The sequence below is a fragment of the Bos taurus genome, chromosome 9 (genome assembly GCF_002263795.3).
Source record: "Bos taurus isolate L1 Dominette 01449 registration number 42190680 breed Hereford chromosome 9, ARS-UCD2.0, whole genome shotgun sequence".
NCBI classification, from domain to species: domain Eukaryota; kingdom Metazoa; phylum Chordata; class Mammalia; order Artiodactyla; family Bovidae; genus Bos; species Bos taurus.
This window is the reverse complement of record NC_037336.1, coordinates 45,158,274-45,178,801: the sequence shown is the minus strand read 5'-3', so window position 1 is coordinate 45,178,801 and position 20,528 is coordinate 45,158,274. Positions and strand designations below refer to the sequence as shown.

General features: G+C 35.6%; 1 protein-coding gene across 7 annotated transcripts in view; it reads right to left on the bottom strand.

Annotated features, from left to right (window-relative positions):
• HACE1 (HECT domain and ankyrin repeat containing E3 ubiquitin protein ligase 1) overlaps positions 1–20,528 on the bottom strand; it is a 118,389-nt gene that overhangs the window by 82,355 nt on the left and 15,506 nt on the right. For 5 of the 7 annotated variants that reach the window (XM_059889733.1, XM_059889731.1, NM_001192645.2 and 2 more), the window contains 2 exons: positions 19,140–19,215; positions 12,292–12,423 (listed from right to left, as the gene is read on the bottom strand). In XM_059889733.1, the coding sequence (XP_059745716.1) occupies positions 12,292–12,423; positions 19,140–19,215 (208 nt within the window). Of the gene's footprint in view, positions 1–12,291; positions 12,424–19,139; positions 19,216–20,528 lie in introns of those variants that run through there. The other 2 variants (XM_005210843.5, XM_059889735.1) reach the window with 2 other exon arrangements.

Below are 20,528 nucleotides of genomic sequence, written 5' to 3'. Positions count from 1 at the left end.
GGCTAGAATCAAAATTGCAGGGGAAAATATTAACAACCTCATATATGCATTGATACCACTCTAATGGAAGAAAGGGAAGAGGAATTAAAGATAAAAACACTGGCTTAAAACTCAACATTCAGAAAACTAAGATCATGACATCCGTTCCCATCACTTCACGTCAAATAGATGGGGAAAAAGTAGAAACAATGGCAGACTATTTTCTTGGGCTCCAAAACCACTGCAAACAGTGACCACAGCCACAAAATTAAAAGACGTTTGCTCCTTGGAAGAAGAGCTATAACAAACCTAGACAGTGTATTAAATAGCAGAGACATCACTTTGCCAACAAAGGTCCATATAATCAAAGCAATGGATTTTCCAGTAGTCACACAGAGATGCTAGAACTGAACCATACAGAAGGCTGAGCACTGAAGAATCAATGCTTTTGAACTGTGGTGCTGGAGAAGAGTCCCCTGGACAGTAAGATCAAATCAGTCAATTCTAAAGGAAATCAATCCTGAATATTCATTGGGAGGACTAATGCTAAAGCTCCAATACTTTGACCACCTGATGCAAAGAGCCAACTCACTGGAAAACACTGATGCTGAGAAAGATTGAAAGCAGGAGGAGAAGGGGGCAACATAGGATGAGATGGTTAGATGGTATCACCGACTCAACGGACACGAGTTTGAGCAAACTCCAGGAGATGGTGAAAGACAAAGAAGCCTGGCATGCTGCAGTCCACAAGGTAGCAAAGAGTTGGACATGACTTAGTGACTAAACAACAACTGATTCACACACCAGAAACAAAAACAAAAATGAGCAAAGTTAATAGTTATCCTAGAGAAAATGTTATTGTATTATACTACTTGACTCAGCAGTAAACAATATTTACTGAACTATATACAACAAAGGAGATCAGCCCTGGGTGTTCATTGGAAGGACTGATGTTGAAGCTGAAACTCCAATACTTTGGCCACCTGATGCGAAGAGCTGACTCATTTGAAAAGACTCTGATGCTGGGAAAGATGGGGATGACAGAGGATGAGATGGTCGGATGGCATCACCGACTTAATGGACATGGGTTTGGGTGGACTCCAGGAGTTGGTGATGGACAGGGAGGCCTGGTGTGCTGCAGTTCATGGGATCGCGAAGAGTCAGACACAACTGAGCGACTGAACTGAATACTGTCTCACAAAAATGTGATATAATTAATTTTAGAAATGGGAAGATACTGCATGGGAAGAGGATTTAAATTAGTTAAATCCTCACTCACTATAACAAGAAATGATTCAGTGATATCTAAAAGTCATAAATTAAGAAAGAACAATAGAAGAATATTATGTGGAAATAGATACAAGAAGAGAAGCTAAAAGAATCGAAAATTGTTGCCTAATGATCATGAATTGAGAAAGAAGGGTATTTAAGGGAGTATAATTTTGTATTACAAAGATTTTGATAAAAAATATTTTAAGAGATAAGTTATTCATATATTATTGCTATTTGAATTTACTTCTATTTCAGGAGGAATTCAAAAATCTACATAATAGCAACATTATTATATTAAACTTTATCATCAGCTATACAATTGTGAAACTCAGGAGGAGTGGTCAAGAACAACTCCCAAATATAAGAAAATAAGCACTTAGGTTATTATTTTATAAGGCAAGGCCCACTTGAACCTTTTGATCATGGTTATTGCCTTTTTGACCTCTGACCTAGCTGTGTTTGTGTGATCCAAATCCGAAGTGAGACGGATAGCAGCAATAATGTTCACTGACTGTTACAGAAAGTACATAGACAATAAGCCATCTCTCAAAAGGCACAGAAGAGATGAAGTCAATTACATCAAAAACACATATTAATATTTATTCAATTGAGATACAGCAACCAGAGAGGAGTTGAATTAAGTAATTAACAAAACATATTATGCATTCATAAAAATTATATAACAACTAAAAGTATATAATGATATAATAATACAAATAACCTTAGCATGTGCTTGGACACTGTGCTAATAAGCATTTATCATTTCATTTATTGCAACCTATGGGGAAGTTGATATTCTTCTCTCCAGTTTTACAAGTAGGAAACTCAGTCTCAAAGGGGTCAAGTAATATGCACCCCAATACACAAATAAACAGGGGAGCAGGGATTAAAACCTAAGTCCATGGTCATAACCACCAGACAATTTACCAAAAAAACAGAAATTCTAATTTTTCTAAATTCAGAATAGTAAATAGAATTATGGTTAATCTGGAATATCTTCTTAAATTACATTAATTGTAGATGATCTAATAGTTCCCTATAAATACCTACTTAAGAGTCAAGCTCAAGGACCAACATAAGTTATTTGTGTTTAGCTTTTAAATAATGCCATTTCTAAATCCACATAGTTTTCACATTATTTCTGCATTTTTAAAATTTATACTGCAGAGTTCACAGCAAAATAAACCAGCCATTAAACTAACATATTCCTCTACAAAGTAGTAAAACTTCAGGCAAATCATAGCAAGAAAGTAAGATGCACAAGATGAACTGTAATACATTTCTATCATATCCTTGTACATAGTAAATATTCTACAAATACATTAAAAATTCTGTTCTTAGGAAAACACTTGATTAAGAAAGAAGAAAAAGCTCATCCAGCATTTTCTTTTATATTCATAAATCTTTCTGCTTTTCTAACAAAATTATCCCAATTAAGAGCCTCAAAATATACAACCATTAAAAGAAACAAATATTTTCTAAAAGCTTCAATAGATCCCATGCAGATGAAATGTTGCCTGAAGACAAACAAGGAGAAAAACCCACTTCCCTCAAAGTAAGAATAAAAAATACATAAAGGGATTTGAAGGTAAAGGAAAAAAAATTGCCTTGCAGCACTGAAATGAGTGAAAAGTCATCAATGTTCGTGATTTAAAAAAAAAAGTTCGCAGATTTCTTTTTGTAAAAGCTCTGTAACAGGAGAAAGGATACTGCAGAGTTCAATTATTGATTAAATTACATAATAAAAGGAGCAAGAAAGTCACATAACTTAAAAGTTTGGTTGTTTTAAAATTTCCAGTCTATGTTAAACTACCTATATGTATAATAACTCTGAAACAAGGAAAATTCAGTTGGAGGAAACTCTTGAGTATTTATTAAATTAAAAATATAAAAGGTCTTGAACAAACAATACTACCTAAGGATTTTAAATTATATAGAAGCACAAGGCAAAACATAATTGAAGAGAATTCTGGATTCAGCTACTAAAATCCCCAAGAAGTTTTCAGTAACAGACAAACAAATCAGATACAATCCTTTATAAGAATGAGCACTATCAACATACACTTCTCTTAAAGTTACAAAAGAAAAAAAAATACAAACATTCAGAAATGGAAAGAAAATGGCAGAAGAATACTGGTTGGAAAGATTTTGCATTTGAATAGTCCATTCTCCCTTATATCAAAAATTTCAAAGTTTGTATGTGCTAGTAGGGGGGGACCACTTTAGATGCAAGAGTCCCAGCACTGAACAAAAATGGACGAACACCTGCCTTCATAAAGTTTACATTCTCATGGAAAAGGAAAACAAAGGGATATAAGAAATAAAATATGTAGTGTGCTAGACCATGATTTAGTGCTATCAGAAAAACTGATAGGATTCTCTATGGCAGATCTGGATTCAATTTGTTTTAGCAAATTTCTCACCCCTAAGCCCCTACATACAAATACTTCTGTGAAAACTGCACTGCATGTGTTTAAAAGACTATAAGCCGTGAAGTCCAAAAAAAAAAAAAAAACATTGTAATTTACAATTGTCATAAGTCCTGTTTTCAAAATTTCATGGCTTCTCACTTACTTGCAAAAATTAAGTTTAGCAGCTTACAATTTAGTAAAGGTAAACATGTAAAGGTATAGTAACATAAATATGTGACTGATAGCTGATTACCTATATCTTTCAAGTTAACATAACAATTTTAAGAACTACACTGAACTGAAATTATTTTATGTATCTAATATAGGTCAGGAAAACATGCTTTTTAATAATTCAGAACTTCAAATTCCCTGTCCGGCCCTCTTCCCTTTAAAACAACAACAACATCACACTATTCTCCTATTCCTAGGTAATCTACAATGGGAGTCTTCCTCCTTACAGAGTAAGAAACTGCTGGGAAGGAATCCTGAAAGAAAAGCATTGAAAGGGGATTTGCATATGGCCTTCAAGAAATCCATAAAAAGAAACTACACTTTCAACAGACTTCATGACCTTTCAAGTGATAAAACAACATCCTGAGTGGAAAACTAATGTGCAAACCTAATGTTTGGGTCAATCTCAAAAGTCATTTAATTGAAGGCAGCGACTAACCAAGACCACCTGTGCCCAATAAGCTGATAAATTACAAAGCAAGAAATCCAAGGCAGCTCTACTTTATCAATGTCAACTGTCTGAACAACAATGATCAAAGTAAAAAGGAACAGTTATTCTACATTAAACCATAAGTAAAAATCTGAGTTGCTGTATTATCATTACTAAAGAAATGATAATCAAAAAACAAAAAAAGCATCTTTCATCTCTTATTAAAAGTAATTCTGATGACAGGACAGCAAAGCACAAACAACTTATATACTAAATGAAACGGCCAACTCACTAATCTGTGACTGGTTTACACAGGTCTTCTCTAGAAACCTGTCCACCTAAGCCTATTGAGACTGAATCCATATGTAATATCAAGCAAAAATCAATATTATCCAGTTGTGTTAGAAAAAAACCACAGTAACAGAACTTTCTTTTATATGCTCACATTTCTCAGAAGTGATGAAAGGAAAATTCTAACATCAGAATAAATAAAATTACTCTGAACCTAAAACACACTCTGAAATGTTAAGTACATCTACCATTGTGCCTCAAGGCTGAATTAAGGTAATGTTTTTGCAAAAGCTTTCAATTAAGTTTGCATGGCTGTCCTATAATTCTCTGGATGAAAAGCTTGGAAGCTGGCTAAAAATTTCAAGAGAGCTGACTGAACATAAGTGAACTGTTCCTTAACAAGCCTACAGTTTTAGGGGAATAAAATGCAGTCAGTTCTATCAAAGATCATCTACTCTAAGCATAGTTCAACTATCATTTCATATTGCTTGTGAACCTTCATATCACTGTATAAATTTAGCACTATAAAGTTTATTCTGATAAAAATAAAATTTCTTTTTTAAGTGAACTGAAATTAGTCCAAAAACTAATACTGCTATATACTCTGACTTACATAAAATTGAGACTGAACCAACTGACAGTTCTCCAGAGTTTCTAAATCCAAGTTATTCAACAAAAACAGTAATCAACCATTTGTGGCAATTAAACGCATCAATAAATCTTAAAGACCTAAAGACAATGAAAAAAGTTATCAAAAAGTAAGTTCAACTCATTGTCAAAAAAATTGGAGTCAATTATACATATATCTTGCCCATGGACAGAGGAGCCTGGCGGACTACAGTCCATGGGGTCACAGAGTCAGACACGATTCAGCAACTACACCTTCACAACAATATAAGTTTTTTTTACTATACTTCTAAAAATGAGATTAAAAATCAAACAACACACTGGGCCTAGCTTACTGCACAAGAGTAAATGAATTCAAGAGTTCAGGTAGTGATCCTTGTACTGTTTTTACAGATTCATATCATCAATATTAATAATGGCAATAATAGTACCAATAGTATCATTACTCTTAAGTGTCTTCCAAAGTGCTCACAACACTTTCTTTAATTATGTAATCAGTAGACAGAATATACCTTAGGAGATAGATAAGGATAGACGAAGAAAAAAGTTGCCAGACTATATAGTAAGCCAGATGAATAATCAAATTCTCAAACAATTTTCTATTTGAAATCAATATCCACAGACAATACAATAATTCTGGTATTGTATAGCTCCCCTTCATGGATCACAGCCTGTCTTGATGAAGGGGCTGGTGTAACTTAATAAAGTGAAGAACTATGCCATGCAGAGCCACCAAACAGATGGGTCATAGTGAAGAGTTCTAAGAAAATGTGGTCCACTGGAGCAGGGAATGGCAAACCATTCCAGTATTCTAGCCTCAAGAACCACATGAACAGTATGAAAAGGCAAAAAGATATGACACCAGAAGATGAGTTACCCAGGTCAAGAGGTGTCTAATATGCTACTAGGGAAAAGTAGACGGCAATTACTAATAGCTCCAGAAAGAAAGAAGTAGTTGGGCCAAGGTGGAAATGATGCTCAGTTGTAGATGTGTTGAAAGTGAAGTCTCATACTGTAAAGAAGACTATTGCATAGGAACACAGAATGATAGGTTTATGAATCAAGGCAAAGAGCTGACACATTGGAAAAGACCCTGATGCTGGGAAAGATTGATGGCAGAAGGAGAAGGGGACACCAGAGGACGAGATGGTTGAAGACATCACTGACTCAATGAACATCAGTTTGACCAAACTCAGGGAGATAGTGAAGAACAGGGAAGCCTGGCATGCTGCAGTTCATGGGGTTGCAAAGAGTCAGACATGAATTAGCAACTGAATAAATTAGATGTGGTCAAGCAGGAGATGACAAGAGTGGACATCTACATCTTAGGAATCAGTGAACTAAAATGGACAGGAATGGACAAATTTAATTCAGATGACCATTATATCTACTACTGTGGGCAAGAATCCCTTAGAAGAAATGGAGCAGCCCTTATAGTCAACAAGAGAGTCCAAAATACAGTACTTGGGTGCAATCTAAAAAATGACAGAATGGTCTCCGTTCATTTCTAAGGCAAACAATTCAACATTACAGTAATTCAAGTCTATGCCTCAACCACTGATGCCAAAGAAGTTGAAATCGACTGGTTCTATTAAAATCTACAAGACCTTCTAGAACTAACACCACAAAAAGATGTGCTTTTCATCAGAGGGGATTGGAATGCAAAGGTAGGAAGTCAAGAGATACCTGGCAAGTTTAGTCTTAGAGTATAAAATGAAGCAAGGCAAATATTAAGAGAGTTTGGTCAAGAGAATACACTGGTCACAGGAACCACCCTTTTCCAACAACACAAGAGACAACTCTGCACATGGACATCACCAAATGGTCAGTATTAAAATCAGACTGACTATATTCTTTGCAGCCAAAGATGGAGAAGCTCTATAAACTCAGTAAAAACAAGATCTGGAGCTGACTGTGGCTCAGATCATCAGCTCCTTATTGCAAAATTCAGGCTTAAATTGAAGACAGTAGGGAAAACCACTAGGCCATTCAGGTATAATCATCTCCCTTATGACTATACAGTGGAGATGACAAATAGATTCAAGGGATTACATCCGGTAGACAGAGTGCCTGAAGAACTATGGACAGAAGACTGGAACAATGTATAGGAGGCAGTAATCAAAATCATCCCAAAGAAAAAGAAATTTAAGGCAAAATGATTGTCTGAGGAGGCTTTACCAATAGCTGAGGAAAGAAGAGAAGTGAAAAGCTAGGAAGAAAGGGAACGGTATACCAAACTGAATGCAGAGTTCCAGAGTATAGCAAGGAGAGGTAAGAAGGCCTTCTTAAATGAACAATGCTGAGAAATAGAGGAAAACAATAGAATGGATAAGACTTGAGATCTCTTCAAGAAAATTGGGGAAAGGGAACATTTCATGCAAGAATGAAGAATGGGGAGGATAAAGGACAGAAACAGTAAGGACCTAACAGAAGCAGGAGAGATGAAGAGGTGGCAAGAATACACAGAAGAACTGTACAAAAAAAGGTCTTAATGATCTGGGTAACCACAATGCTGTGGTCACTCATCTAGAGGCAGACATCCTGGAGTGTAAAGACAAGTGGGCCTTAGGAAGCATTATTATAAACAAAGCTAATGGAGGTGATGGAATTCTAGACAAGCTATTTCAAATCCTAAAAGATGATGCTGTTAAAGTGCTGTACTCAGTGTGTCAGCAAATTTGGAAAACTCAGCAGTGGTCACAGGACTGGAAAATGTCAGTTTTCATTGCAATGCCAAAGAATGTTCAAACTACTGTACAATTGCATTTGTTTCACATGCTAGTAAGGTAATGTTCAAAATCTTTCAAGCTAGGCTTCAGCAGTATATGAACTGAGAACTTCCAGATGTACAGGCTGGATTTAGAAAAGGTAGAGGAACCAGAGATCAAATTGCCAACATCTGTTGGATCACAGAGAAAGCAAGGTAATTCCAGAAAAACATCTATTTCTGCTTCATTGACTACGCTAAAGCCTTTGACATTGTGGATCACACTGTGGAAAATTCTTAAAAAGATGGGACTATCAAACCACCCTACCTGTCTCCTAAGAAACCTGTATGCGGGTAAAGAAGCAACAGAACCAGACATGGAACAACAGACTGGTTCAAAATTGAGAAAGGCGTAAGACAAGGCTGTATACTATCACCCTGCTTATTTAACATCTATGCAGAGAGTACATCATTAGATATGTTGAGCTGAATGAATCACAGGCTGGAATCAAGATTGCAGGGAAAAATATGAACAGTCTCAGATATGCAGATGATACCATTCTAATGGCAGAAAGTAAAGAGGAACCAAAGAGCTTTTTGATGAGAGTGAAAGAGGAGAGCAAAAAAGCTGGCTTAAACTCAACATTCAGAAAACTAAGATCATGGCATCTGGTCCCATCACTTCATGGCAAACAGAAGGGGGAAAAGTGGAAGCAATGATAGATTTTCTTTTCTTGGGCTCCAAAATCACTGCAGATGTTGACTGCAGCCATGAAATTAAGACACTTGCTCCCTGGAAGAAAAACCATGACAAACCTTGACAGCATATTAAAAAGCAGAGATGTCACTTTGACAACAAAGGTCCATATAGTCAAAGCTATGGTTTTTCCAGTGGTCATGTATGGATGTGAGAGCTGGACCATAAAGAAGGCTGAGTGCCCAAGACTTGATGCTTTTGAATTGCAGTGCTGGAGAATATTGAGAGTCCCTTGGAATGCAAGGAGATGAAATCAGTCAGTCCTAAAGGAAATCAATCCCGAACATTCACTGGAAGGATTGATGCTGGAGCTGATATTCCAATACTTTGATCACCTGATGAGAAAAGCCAACTCATTGGAAAAGATCCTGATGCTGGGTAAGACTGAAGGCAAAAGGAAAAGAGGGTAGCAGAGGATGAGATGGTTAGATGGCATCACTGATTCAATGGACATGAATTTGAGCAAACTCCAGGAGATAGTGAAGAACTGGGAAGCCTGGCACAGTCCAGGGGGTCGCAAGAGTCAGAACTGAAGTAGTTTAAAATCATAATGCTATTGTCACAAGGACAAAAATGATCATACTGTAGTCTTCAACTGACCAAACCACTTCCTTCCAGCAAGAGGATGAAAACATCCTTATCTTGATTTACCTCTAACAAAACACATGTATCTATATGAAATCATGTCAAAAATTACTTGATTTCTTAATTATGACAAAATCAATCTTTCTTCCAAATCTTTTATCTGTAAAAAAAGTAATGTAAATCTACAATTTATGTGTCATCAAAGCAAGAATAAAGTATTCAATTATAAATTCTACAAAGCTTTAGAGCTCTTAGCCAGTTCAAAATCTTTTCATGCATTCTTGAGATTTTCCCTAAAATGAGATTAAAAGGTAAATTTCAGAGCATTTCTTTATCATATCATCCTCTTTAATTTGAAAAGAGCTGATATGCTTTTAAAAATATTTTTAATGGAGCTTCTTTCCCTCTCTAAAGTTTTACATTTTATTCTATAAAATATGTGTACATACTCAGTCCTGTCCGACTCGTTGCGACTCATGCACTGCAGTCCACCAGGCTCCTCTGTCCATGGAATTTTCCAGGCAGGAATACTGGAGTGGCTTGCCATTTGCTACTCCAGGGGATCTTACAAACCCAGGGATCCAACCCACATCTCCTGTGTCTCCTGCACTGGCAGGTGCATTCTCTACCACTGAGCCTCCTGGGAAGCCCCATAAAATATATAATCAATATATAGTATTGATTCTAAACTTAAAAATAGAATCTTAAAACCTATGTGGACTGGTACATGTCTACATGGACATAAGTTTTGAAGACCTTTTAATGAGTTTACGCAAAAGTTAACTACCTGGAGACAACACAAAGGCCATTTTCATTTGCTGATACCTGACAAAGCATTTTAGACTTTGTTCAACTTATGGTAAGATATACAGTTAAAAGCAAAATCAATAATCCCTACACCCTGTAGTAACTTACATCTCAGAGCCCTTAAATCAAATTCAACTTAAGATAAAAGAATAACCTCATCCACTAAGATTTGAACAGATCCCAGAAATACATTATGACAATTAACATAACTATCAACACAGATTTTTAGAGGTGGAATGCCGTCTGGAGGCTAGGAAATGGACTAATTTTTCAAGATTCCTTCTTGCCCTAATCGAAGGACTAAAAATATATACAATGAATTGGAAAATAGTGCTAAGCATTACCTTTGTGTATGATCCTCGCAGGTAACTATAATGGACCAAATATAAAGGAACCTTACTCACTAATACAATCAACCACAAGTCAACGTGGCTTTTTACACTCGTCCTCCTGTACTATATCTGTAAAATCTCACCCTGTGAAACCCATCACCACCATGAAGTCAGGCCACCTATAAATCTGAAAATACAGCTCTTCAAAGGCCATCTGACTATGAGCAATTCTCTCTTACTTTACCACACCTGCTTTAGGTTGTAAACCATATGGAGTGTATTATACTAACTACTCTTCAATAACTTCAGTAGGCAATTCTAAATTTTCAATGCACCCTGTAATGCACATGTTTTGAACCAAGGTTTTCTGAGTAATTTTTGCTTCTTCACTGGCTCAAGGCACCTAAAATTAGCTTTTGTAGATAATTCCTAATCTGAATTTAGTTTTTTACTACACAAATTACTGGGCAACAGATACAGTTTGCAATCTTAGTAAATGATATGCCACTCATTTGTTTCAGCAGAGTGTTTAATATTAAAGCAGGTGCTTTTCTGTTGAGTAAGAGCTACCAGCAGGACTCTAACAGGCAACGGTTGCTTACTGGGGTCTGTCAAGATTAGATTTTAGATGATTTTTCCCCCACCCAGAATACTTCTTAAATTTAGTAATACTGACTTGCAGAAAGTAAAAAGTAATGAAAAGGAATAATCCTAAAAACACTGAATTAGTTTTCAGATGATAAAAGACAAAAGAATAATAATGAACACTGGTGTTCAGAAGAAATGCCAGGAAAGAAAAAAATATTCATATATCTCTTTTATCCAACTCTTATTAAACATATGACAATGTAAACTTTGAGCTCACTACCTTAAAGAAGTGTAATATTTTGTGAATTGAGGTCATACATAAAGCATCTAAGTATGTAGGAGCCAACAGCCTGAACCCAGGTTAAGAAAAAAGTGTTTGCAAAGACAGAAATCCAGATTCCACCAAGAATTTTCCCAACAAAAACATTAGACTCAGAATGTGTACAAAATAATAAACATAAACTTTTTATCTTTGTAGATGCCGGCAGTGTTTTTTTGTTTTCAGTTGGTTTTTCATTTTAGTTAGCAAATAAATAATATTCTATTATCCATAATGTTAAATGTGGGAAAAAACTGAAAGTAACCAGGATATGAAATTATAAAAGGCAGAAAGTCAATCTAAAATCTTAAGCCAACAATCTTTAAATAAGGTAGCAGTCTCCTAATGAGAAAGAAAACTATTAGCAATTTTAAAAGTCAAATGTTTATACATAGGGATAACAGTAAAGTACTGCCGTAAAACAAATGCATGATTTTAGAAATCAAAAGTAAGAAAGAAAACAGCTGTGATTCTAGTACTTATATATAGTCCTTATATGCCACGGGAGTAGAAAAATATGATAACCCAAGTTGAACTATTTAAGCAAAGTTGGAGTTTACTCTCTTCATGGTCTAATTCCAAAACTTGAGGCTTAATGGTAAAAATATGAAAACGGTAAAAAAAATAAAATAAAATAGTTGTTTGATAAAACTGACAACAGAATAAACATTATAAACAAATTATTTGTTAATATTTAAAATTTAAAACACATAGCTAATAAATTTATGAATCAAAAATAAAATTGAAATCCAAATTACATTAAACATATTTAAAAGCACTATTTGCTGTTCCTTTTATCCACATAGAATATACTAATTAGAAGTGCACATGATGCAGAAAATGTTTTAAGATTTTGCTTTATGTTTCCAATTATGCACAGTGAAAAGTTTTTCATCGATTCAAAGTTTACAAAAAAAAAACACATGCAACTTAAAGTCCTTGAGGCTTAATTTACCGTCTTGTGACCATTCTGGCAGGCCACATGCAGCGCTGTCTGCCCCATCGCATCCTCAACATCGACATCACTGACGTGTTGTACAAGGTCATGGAGTAGTTCTGTCCGCCCATTCACAGCCAGCCAGTGTATCTGTACAGCCATTTAGTTACTTAACATTTATGCAGGAGTATTTCATATAAAAACAGCAAATAAATAATGCAATTATTTCTCAACTGTGAGCACTACATGCATACCAAAGATTAAAATTAAAATTTAAGCCAATATAATTTTTTCCTATATTTTAAATGGGGGAAAATATGTATCAGGATATAGGTTACACAGTCATGTACTTCAAAATCAAGTTTTGCAATGTTCAAAGTAATTAAAAATCCTAAACTGAGGATCACTAATACTCTGCTTCTTAGATGACCATGAACTGTAGGTATAGCTTATCTCTAGAGAAGAGGTACTGAACATTTTCCCTTCCCCAGAAACAAACATAAGATAAAAAATAATCAACACAGTAGGGGTCATATTCTTTATTTCCTATATTTTACATGTAATGCATAAAACATACATAAATAACACACATGGGGAGGATAAAAAATATAAAACGTCTAGAAGTCTACAACTCAAAGATAATGCTGTAACTTTGGTCTATGCTGTCCATGCATTTTTCATTGGCCTTTTTTCCATTAAAAAAAATATATCATGTAACTTGTTTTAAAATGGTAGCTTTGAACCCAAGAACCAGCTCCTACTTCTTCCCAAACCACTGAAATGACAATAAAGGGTACTTTTTCTTAAACAACAGATCTATTAAGATAATGGAGGAGGAAATGGCAACCCACTCCAGTATTCTGGCTGGGAAAATCCCTTGGACAGAGCAGCCTCCCAGACAACAGTCCAAAGGGTTGCAAAGATTTGGACACTACTGAGCAACTGAATATGCACATTAAGATAAAGAACAGGAGAGAATACAATAGCAACCCATTTTGGAAGCTTTTGTCTATTTTGTCAGAACAGAAAGATGACCCCTAAGCCAGTAAAGGAAAATTGAGATCACAGAACTCCCCCAAAAGGTAGTAAGCACCCTACAGTGTCTCCTGGTTACATATAACTTTTTTTTTTAAAGGCTTAAAATGTATTTTAATAAGTTCATGTTGCATTATTCATTTCTCAGAAAAACTTCAAAGGTATTAGGGACAAATCAAACATGGTACACCAATAAAAAATGCACAGCATAACTACCTAAGATAGGCAAAGCTAAGAGCTACCGTCTGACACTCAGCATACAGCAACCCTGTTCTCAAGATTGTACTAGGCCTATCAAGAAAGCTGTGAATGGCAACATCACAGACACAAAAGGGCCATTTCTGGGTTGTCCTTACCCAAGAAAAAGATGGAGGCAAGTTTAACACAAGATTTTTTAAAGATACACTAAATGAAAATCTCTAAGAGAAAATGTCTTCCTTGGGACATGAAAGGGTAATATATGGGACATAACAGAACCGTATGTATGTTGTCTGTGACCTCTGTGGACATGTGCCTGAATTCCCACCTGGGAGTGATTGGAACAGTGGGGCCAAGGTCATTGGGGGATGTTTGGTTTTTGTGGTATATGTGGCAGGATCTCTGGGGTGAGACAGTGCACTAAGTCGTATCCAACTCTTGCAACCCCATGGACTGTAGCCTGCCAGGCTCCTCTGTCTATGGGATTCTCCAGGCAAGAATACTGGAGTGGGTTGCCATTTCCTTCTCCACATATAACTTTTATATGAACTAAGAAACCAAAAGATCTGTGTGACTCGCTTTACTTCAGTATTCATTTTATTAACATGGTCAGAAACAGAACCTGCAGTATCTCCGAGGTATGTATATAAATAAAAACCCAAAACAAGAGAAAGGCAAAGGCATCTCCAGGATGATGGTGAAGAGATATTCCAAATAACACTGTACAGCAAGCCAAGAAATCAATCAGCAGTCTCCGTAACAGACTCCCTCAACACTATTCAAGATGAAAGGTAGTGAACATATGTTATGAGGATATTTACAAAGTTCAGGGAAACTCTAGCAAAGAATTGACAATACACATTTAGAAAACAAAATTCTGAGCTGCAATGAAGAGAGAAACAGAAAAGACATATGGATTGAAAAGGAAAAGTTATAATTATCTTAATTTGCAGATGATATGATTATCTATGTGGAAAATCCTAAGGAGTCTACCAGAAACTCCTGAATTAATCAAGTGAGTTCAGCAAGGTCACAAGATATGTGATCAACTCATAAAAAGCAATTGTATCTCTATGTACTAGCAATGAACATGCAGAAATCAAAATTAAAAATAATGTTACTTACAATTGCTACAAAGAAAATAAAATAGCTATACACTTAAACCTTGCACAAGATCTGTATGCTGAGCAACATAAAATTCTAATGAAAGAAATCAAAGACTTAAATAAATGGAAAGACATACTGTGTTTACAGATTGGAAGACTCAACATAGTAAAGATATCAATTCTCCCCAAATTGATCTATAGGCTTAATGCAATTCCAATTAAAATAATCTCAGCAGGGTTTTTCATCATAGACAAGTTTATTCTAAAATTTATATGGATGCGTGAAAGAACCAAAGTAGCTAACACAATCTTGACAAAAATGAAGTGGGAGGAATTACTCTACCTGCTATTAAGGCTTACTATATAGCTAGAGTAATCAAGACAGTGTGATAATGGCAAATGCATACAGACAGTGGAACAGAACTGAGGACCCCAAAATAACCCCATACAGGTATGTCTAAAACATTTTTGAGAGAGATACAAAGCTAATTTCACACAGGAAGTATACAGTCTTTACAACAAATAGTGCGAGAGTAACTGGAATCCATAGGTAAAAAAATGAGCCTTGACTTAAGCATCACAGACAAATATTAGCTCAAAACAGATCATAGGCTTAGATATAAAATGTAAAATTAAAGAACTTTTTGAAAAAGGTAAGAGAAAATCTTCAGGCTCCACGGCAAGGTAAAGAGTTCCTAAACTAGATACCAAAAACACAGTCCATAAATGCAAAAACTGATATACTAAACTTCATCAAAATTTAAAACTTTCACACTACAAAAGACCCAGTTTAGAATTTTAAAAGGCAAAGTAAAGATGAGGAGAAAATATTTGCAAGTCACATACCTGACAAAGGTTTGATATTTCCAAAATACAAAGAATTCTAACAACTCAATTAAAAAAAAAAAAAAAACAGAAAATGGGCAAATGACTTGAACTCATTTCACAAAATAGGATATATAGATGGCAAATAAAACACACAAAAAGCTGTTCAACATTGGCAATTAGGTAAATGCAAATTAAAACCACAATGAGATATCACTACATACATACCTAACAAGATGACTAAAATAAAATACAGTTACAACACCAAATGCTGGCGAGAATGACAGAAAACTAGATCATTCGTATGTTGCAGGTGGGAGTATAAAAAGATACAGTGAGCCTGGAAAAGCTTTCCAGTGCACTTTAAAACTAAACATGAAACTACCATACAACCTAGCAACTGTATTCCTGGGCATTATATTCCCTAAAACATGAAACCTTTATGTTCACACAAAAACCTGTACACTATGTTCATGGCAGTTTTATTCACAATAGGCCCAAACAGGAAACAACCCAGATGTCTTTCAACAGGTGAATGGTTAAACAATCAGTGGTACATCTACACCAAGAAATACTTGTCAGCAATGTAGAGGAATGAATCATTAATACACACAACCAAGATCCATCCCCGTGGAATATGATCAGCACACAAAAGCCCATTCCTAGTATGATTCCATTTATATTATACTCTTGAAATGACAAAATTTTAGAAATGAAGAACAGATTACTGATTGCCAGGGTTAGGCATGGGATGAAGGAAAGGAAAGGTGTGATTATAAAAGAAAATAAAAAACATCTTTTTGGAGTTGGAAATACTAATATTGACTGCGGTAGTGGACACATAGACCTATAAAGGTAGTAAATCTGTCTAAAACTTAACATACATAAACAGGTAAAAGTGGATAGAAGTTAAACTGGAGAAATCTGAATAACATAAACTATATCATTGTCAATATTCTGGTCATAACATTATACTATGGTTTTATAAAATGCTACCATTGAGGAAAACTGTGCAAAATATACAGAGGATTTCTTTGTTATTATTTCTTACAACTGCATATGAATCTACAAGTATCTCATTTTTGAAAATACAATTATTAATCACATGAAAAACAAAATGCTGTGAGAGAAAGAAAAGCAACTATAGGGACTTCCCTGGCAGTCCAATGGTTAAGACTCTGCACTCCAAGGGCAGGGGACATGGGTATGATGCCTGGTCATAGGACTAAGAACCCACATGCCACAAAACACAGCATTCTCCCCACCCCCAAAAAGCAACTGTAGTAAATTTTTTGGCCTAACTATGAACAGTTTTTATTTAGCCAAAAAATTAAAACAGTGAAAAATGACCTAACAAAAATTACACTTCTACTGGTTGGGTGTGAGGGAAATGTGCTTGTACATGATGGGATAAGAGGAGGTGAGGCTAAAAAAGAAACACTTAACTTGATATTCCAGCAAGTCAATAGGTGATGCCTAAAACTGAAAAGTCAAAAAGCAGTTATACTAGCCTGTTATTTAGAATTAGGGAAACAAAAATTTTAAATCTATTAAAATAATTGAGAAAAGTTGACTGTGGAGTGAGAAATTTGGAAGCTGAGGAGGAAGGTCAAAAGAATGTTACTAAAGACCTAGATGTGAAACCAGACACTATAAAACTCCTAGAGGAAAACAAAGGCAGAACACTCTCTGACATAAATCACAGCAACATCTTTTTGATCTACCTCCCAGAATAATGGAAATAAAAAATAAATAAACGGTGCCTACTTAAACTCAAAAGCTTTTGCACAGCAAAGGAAACAAATTGGGAGAAAATATTTGCAAATATTTGTGACTGATAAGAGATTAGTCTCCAAAATTTACAAACAGCTTATGACATTTAACAGCAGCAAAACAACCCACTCAAAAAATACACAGAAGACCTAAATAGACATTTCTCAAACAAAGACATACAGATGGCCAATAATCACATGAAAAGATGTTCAACACTGCTAATTATTAGAGAATTGCAAATCAAAACTACAATTATCAAAAAAATCACAAACAATAAATGCTGGAGAGGGTATGGAGAGAAAGGAACCCACCTACACTGTTAGCAGGAATATAAATTGGTACAGCCACTATGGAGAAGAGTATGGAGGTTCCTTTAAAAACTAAAAACAGAGCTACCATATGACCCTGCAATCCCACTCCTGGGCATATATCCAGAGAAAAGCATGATCTGAAAGGATACATGCATCCCAATGTTCACTGCAGCACTGTTTACAACAGCTAAGAGAGGAAGCAACCTAAATGTCCACTGACAGAGGAATGGATAAAGAAGATGTGGTAAATATATACAATGGAATATTACTCAGCCATTAAAATGAATGAAATAATGCCACTTATAGCAACATGGATGGGCCTAGAGACTGTCATACTGAGTGAAGTAAGTCAGATAAAGAAATGTCATATGACATCCCTTATATATGAAACTTAAGAAAGAAATGATACAAATGAACTTATTTACAAAACAGAAAGACACTCAGACTTATAAAATGAACTTATGGTTGCCAGGGGAAGGGACACTTAGGGAGTTTGAGATGGTCATATATACATGCTATATTTAAAATGGATAACCAACAAGGGCTTACCATATAGCACTTGCAACTCTGCTCAATGTTATGTGGCAGCATGAGTGGGAGGGAGGTTTAGGGAAGAAAGGGTGCATGTATATATATAGCTGAGTCCCTCTGCTGTTCACCTGAAACTATCACAGCTTTGTTAACCATCTGTGTGTGTATGTATGCTCAGTTGCTCAGTCACGTTCAACTTTTTGCAGCCCCATGGACTGTAGTCTACCAGGCTCCTCTGTCCATAGAATCTTTCAGGCATACTGGAGTGGGTTACCATTTCCTACTCTAGGGGAGCTTCCTGACCCAGGGACTAAACCCGCATCTCTTCCATCACTTGCACTGGCAGGTGGATTCTTTACCACTGTGCCACCTGGAAAGCCCTGTTAATTGGCTACACCCCAATATAAAATAAAAAGTTTAAAAGAAAAAAAAAAAGAGAATGTTTATTTTTTTTCAGGCTAAGAGTGTCATAAATTAGATGTATATTTATTTGACATAAAATGCCATACAATTCACGGCCTTACAATTCATCTATTTAAAGCATACAGCTTACTGGGTTTTAGTACATTGAGAGTTGTGCAATCATCACTACAGTCAATTTTAGAACATTTTCATTTCCCCCAAAGAAGCCCTGTACCCATTAGCACTCCCATTCCCTGAGATGGATACAGAAGATACATGTCTCACTCTGACTCTGCCACCTGCATGAAGAAACTCATCCACTGCCTTCAGTTTTTCTTACTGATATTCTTCTGCTTTTTTCTCATAGGACTCTTAGAGGCAATGAATTCTGACAGTAGTTGGGAGACAGTATAGGCAACATAACAAAACAAACATCACATCATTTTTATTGCCTCACTTTTATAATTCTGCTGAGTTCAGAACAAATCAAGTCTAAATATTTCACCCTTAACATCAATATGTATAAATTAGCTGAGAAGTGTACCTGAAATCATTCTGTATCTTCTCAATTACTACAAAGAAATAACTGCAGAAATATTTGTACTACACTTTGCATTACTATTACTTTTGATATTATTTTCTAAAAGTATTTCTAAAATCTCAGACAAAAACTCTTAGCACTTACTGCAGTAAGACCTTCATTATTACAAATGTTGACATCAGCACTGTATTCTAATAATTTACTCATGCATTTCTTTTGCCTGAAAAGAAAAAGAGACAGTAAAGACAACTGTTACTAGAAAAATAAACAAATGAAAATTATTTTACTGAAATATTAACTACACTCAATATTAACCGATAGCAAATAACCTGTATCTGCAATATTTAAATAAATACTTCAATAAATAAATGTAGCATATGAAACAAAATTGTTTCTATGACTCAAAGATAATAGGATTTTAAAAAGGCACAATGAGGTTTTAATGCCATTGGGACAAATTCATCACTGAAAATGCTATGAAATTTCTAGTGTTGACAGAATATTTGAAATAGTAACCTCCATTAAAAATGTAATACATTCATAAGTTTAATGGAAGGGGAATGGATAGAGTAAAATGACGTCTCAATGAATGCTGTATCCTATATTCTTGATTGTATAGTATTTAAAATACTAAGATGAGTTGTAAAAAATAAATTAATAAAATGGCCATCTATTCATACCCTTACCCACTTAATTCTTTTTCAGCTTTTTTACTGTAGTAAAATACACATAACATAAATTTATCATCTTAACTGTTTTTAAGTGTACAGAGCAGTAATCTTAGGGTTCCCTGGTGGCTCAGACAGTAAAGAATCTGCCTGCAATGCAGGAGGCCTGGGTTCAATCCCTGGGTCAGGAAGATCCCCTGGAGAAAGGAATGACTACCCACTCCAGTATTCTTGCCTGGAGAATTCCATGGACAGAGAAGCCTGGCAGGCTACAGTCCATGGGGTCGCAAAGAGTCAGATACAACTGAGCGACTAACATTTGATCACTTGACCAGCAATATTAAGTATATTCATATTGTTGTGCAACCACCATCACCATCCATCTCAAGAACACTTTTCAGCTTTCCAAAACTCTGCATCCATTAAACAGAACTCCCCATTCCCTCTCCTGCTAGTCCCTGGCCAACCACTATTCTACATTTTATCTCTACGATTTGCCCTTATCTAAATCAATAACCTCAGATATGCAGATGACACCACCCTTATGGCAGAAAGTGAAGAGGAACTAAAAAGCCTCTTGATGAAAGTGAAAGTGAAGAGTGAAAAAGTTGGCTTAAAGCTCAACATTCAGAAAACTAAGATCATGGCATCTGGTCCCATCACTTCATGGGAAATAGATGGGGAAACAGTGGAAACAGTGTCAGACTTTACTTTTTGGGCTCCAAAATCACTGCAGGTGGTGACTGCAGCCATGAAATTAAAAGACGCTTACTCCTTGGACAGAAAGTTATGACCAACCTAGATCAGATCAGATCAAATCAGTCAATCAGTCACTCAGTCGTGTCCGACTCTTTGTGACCCCATG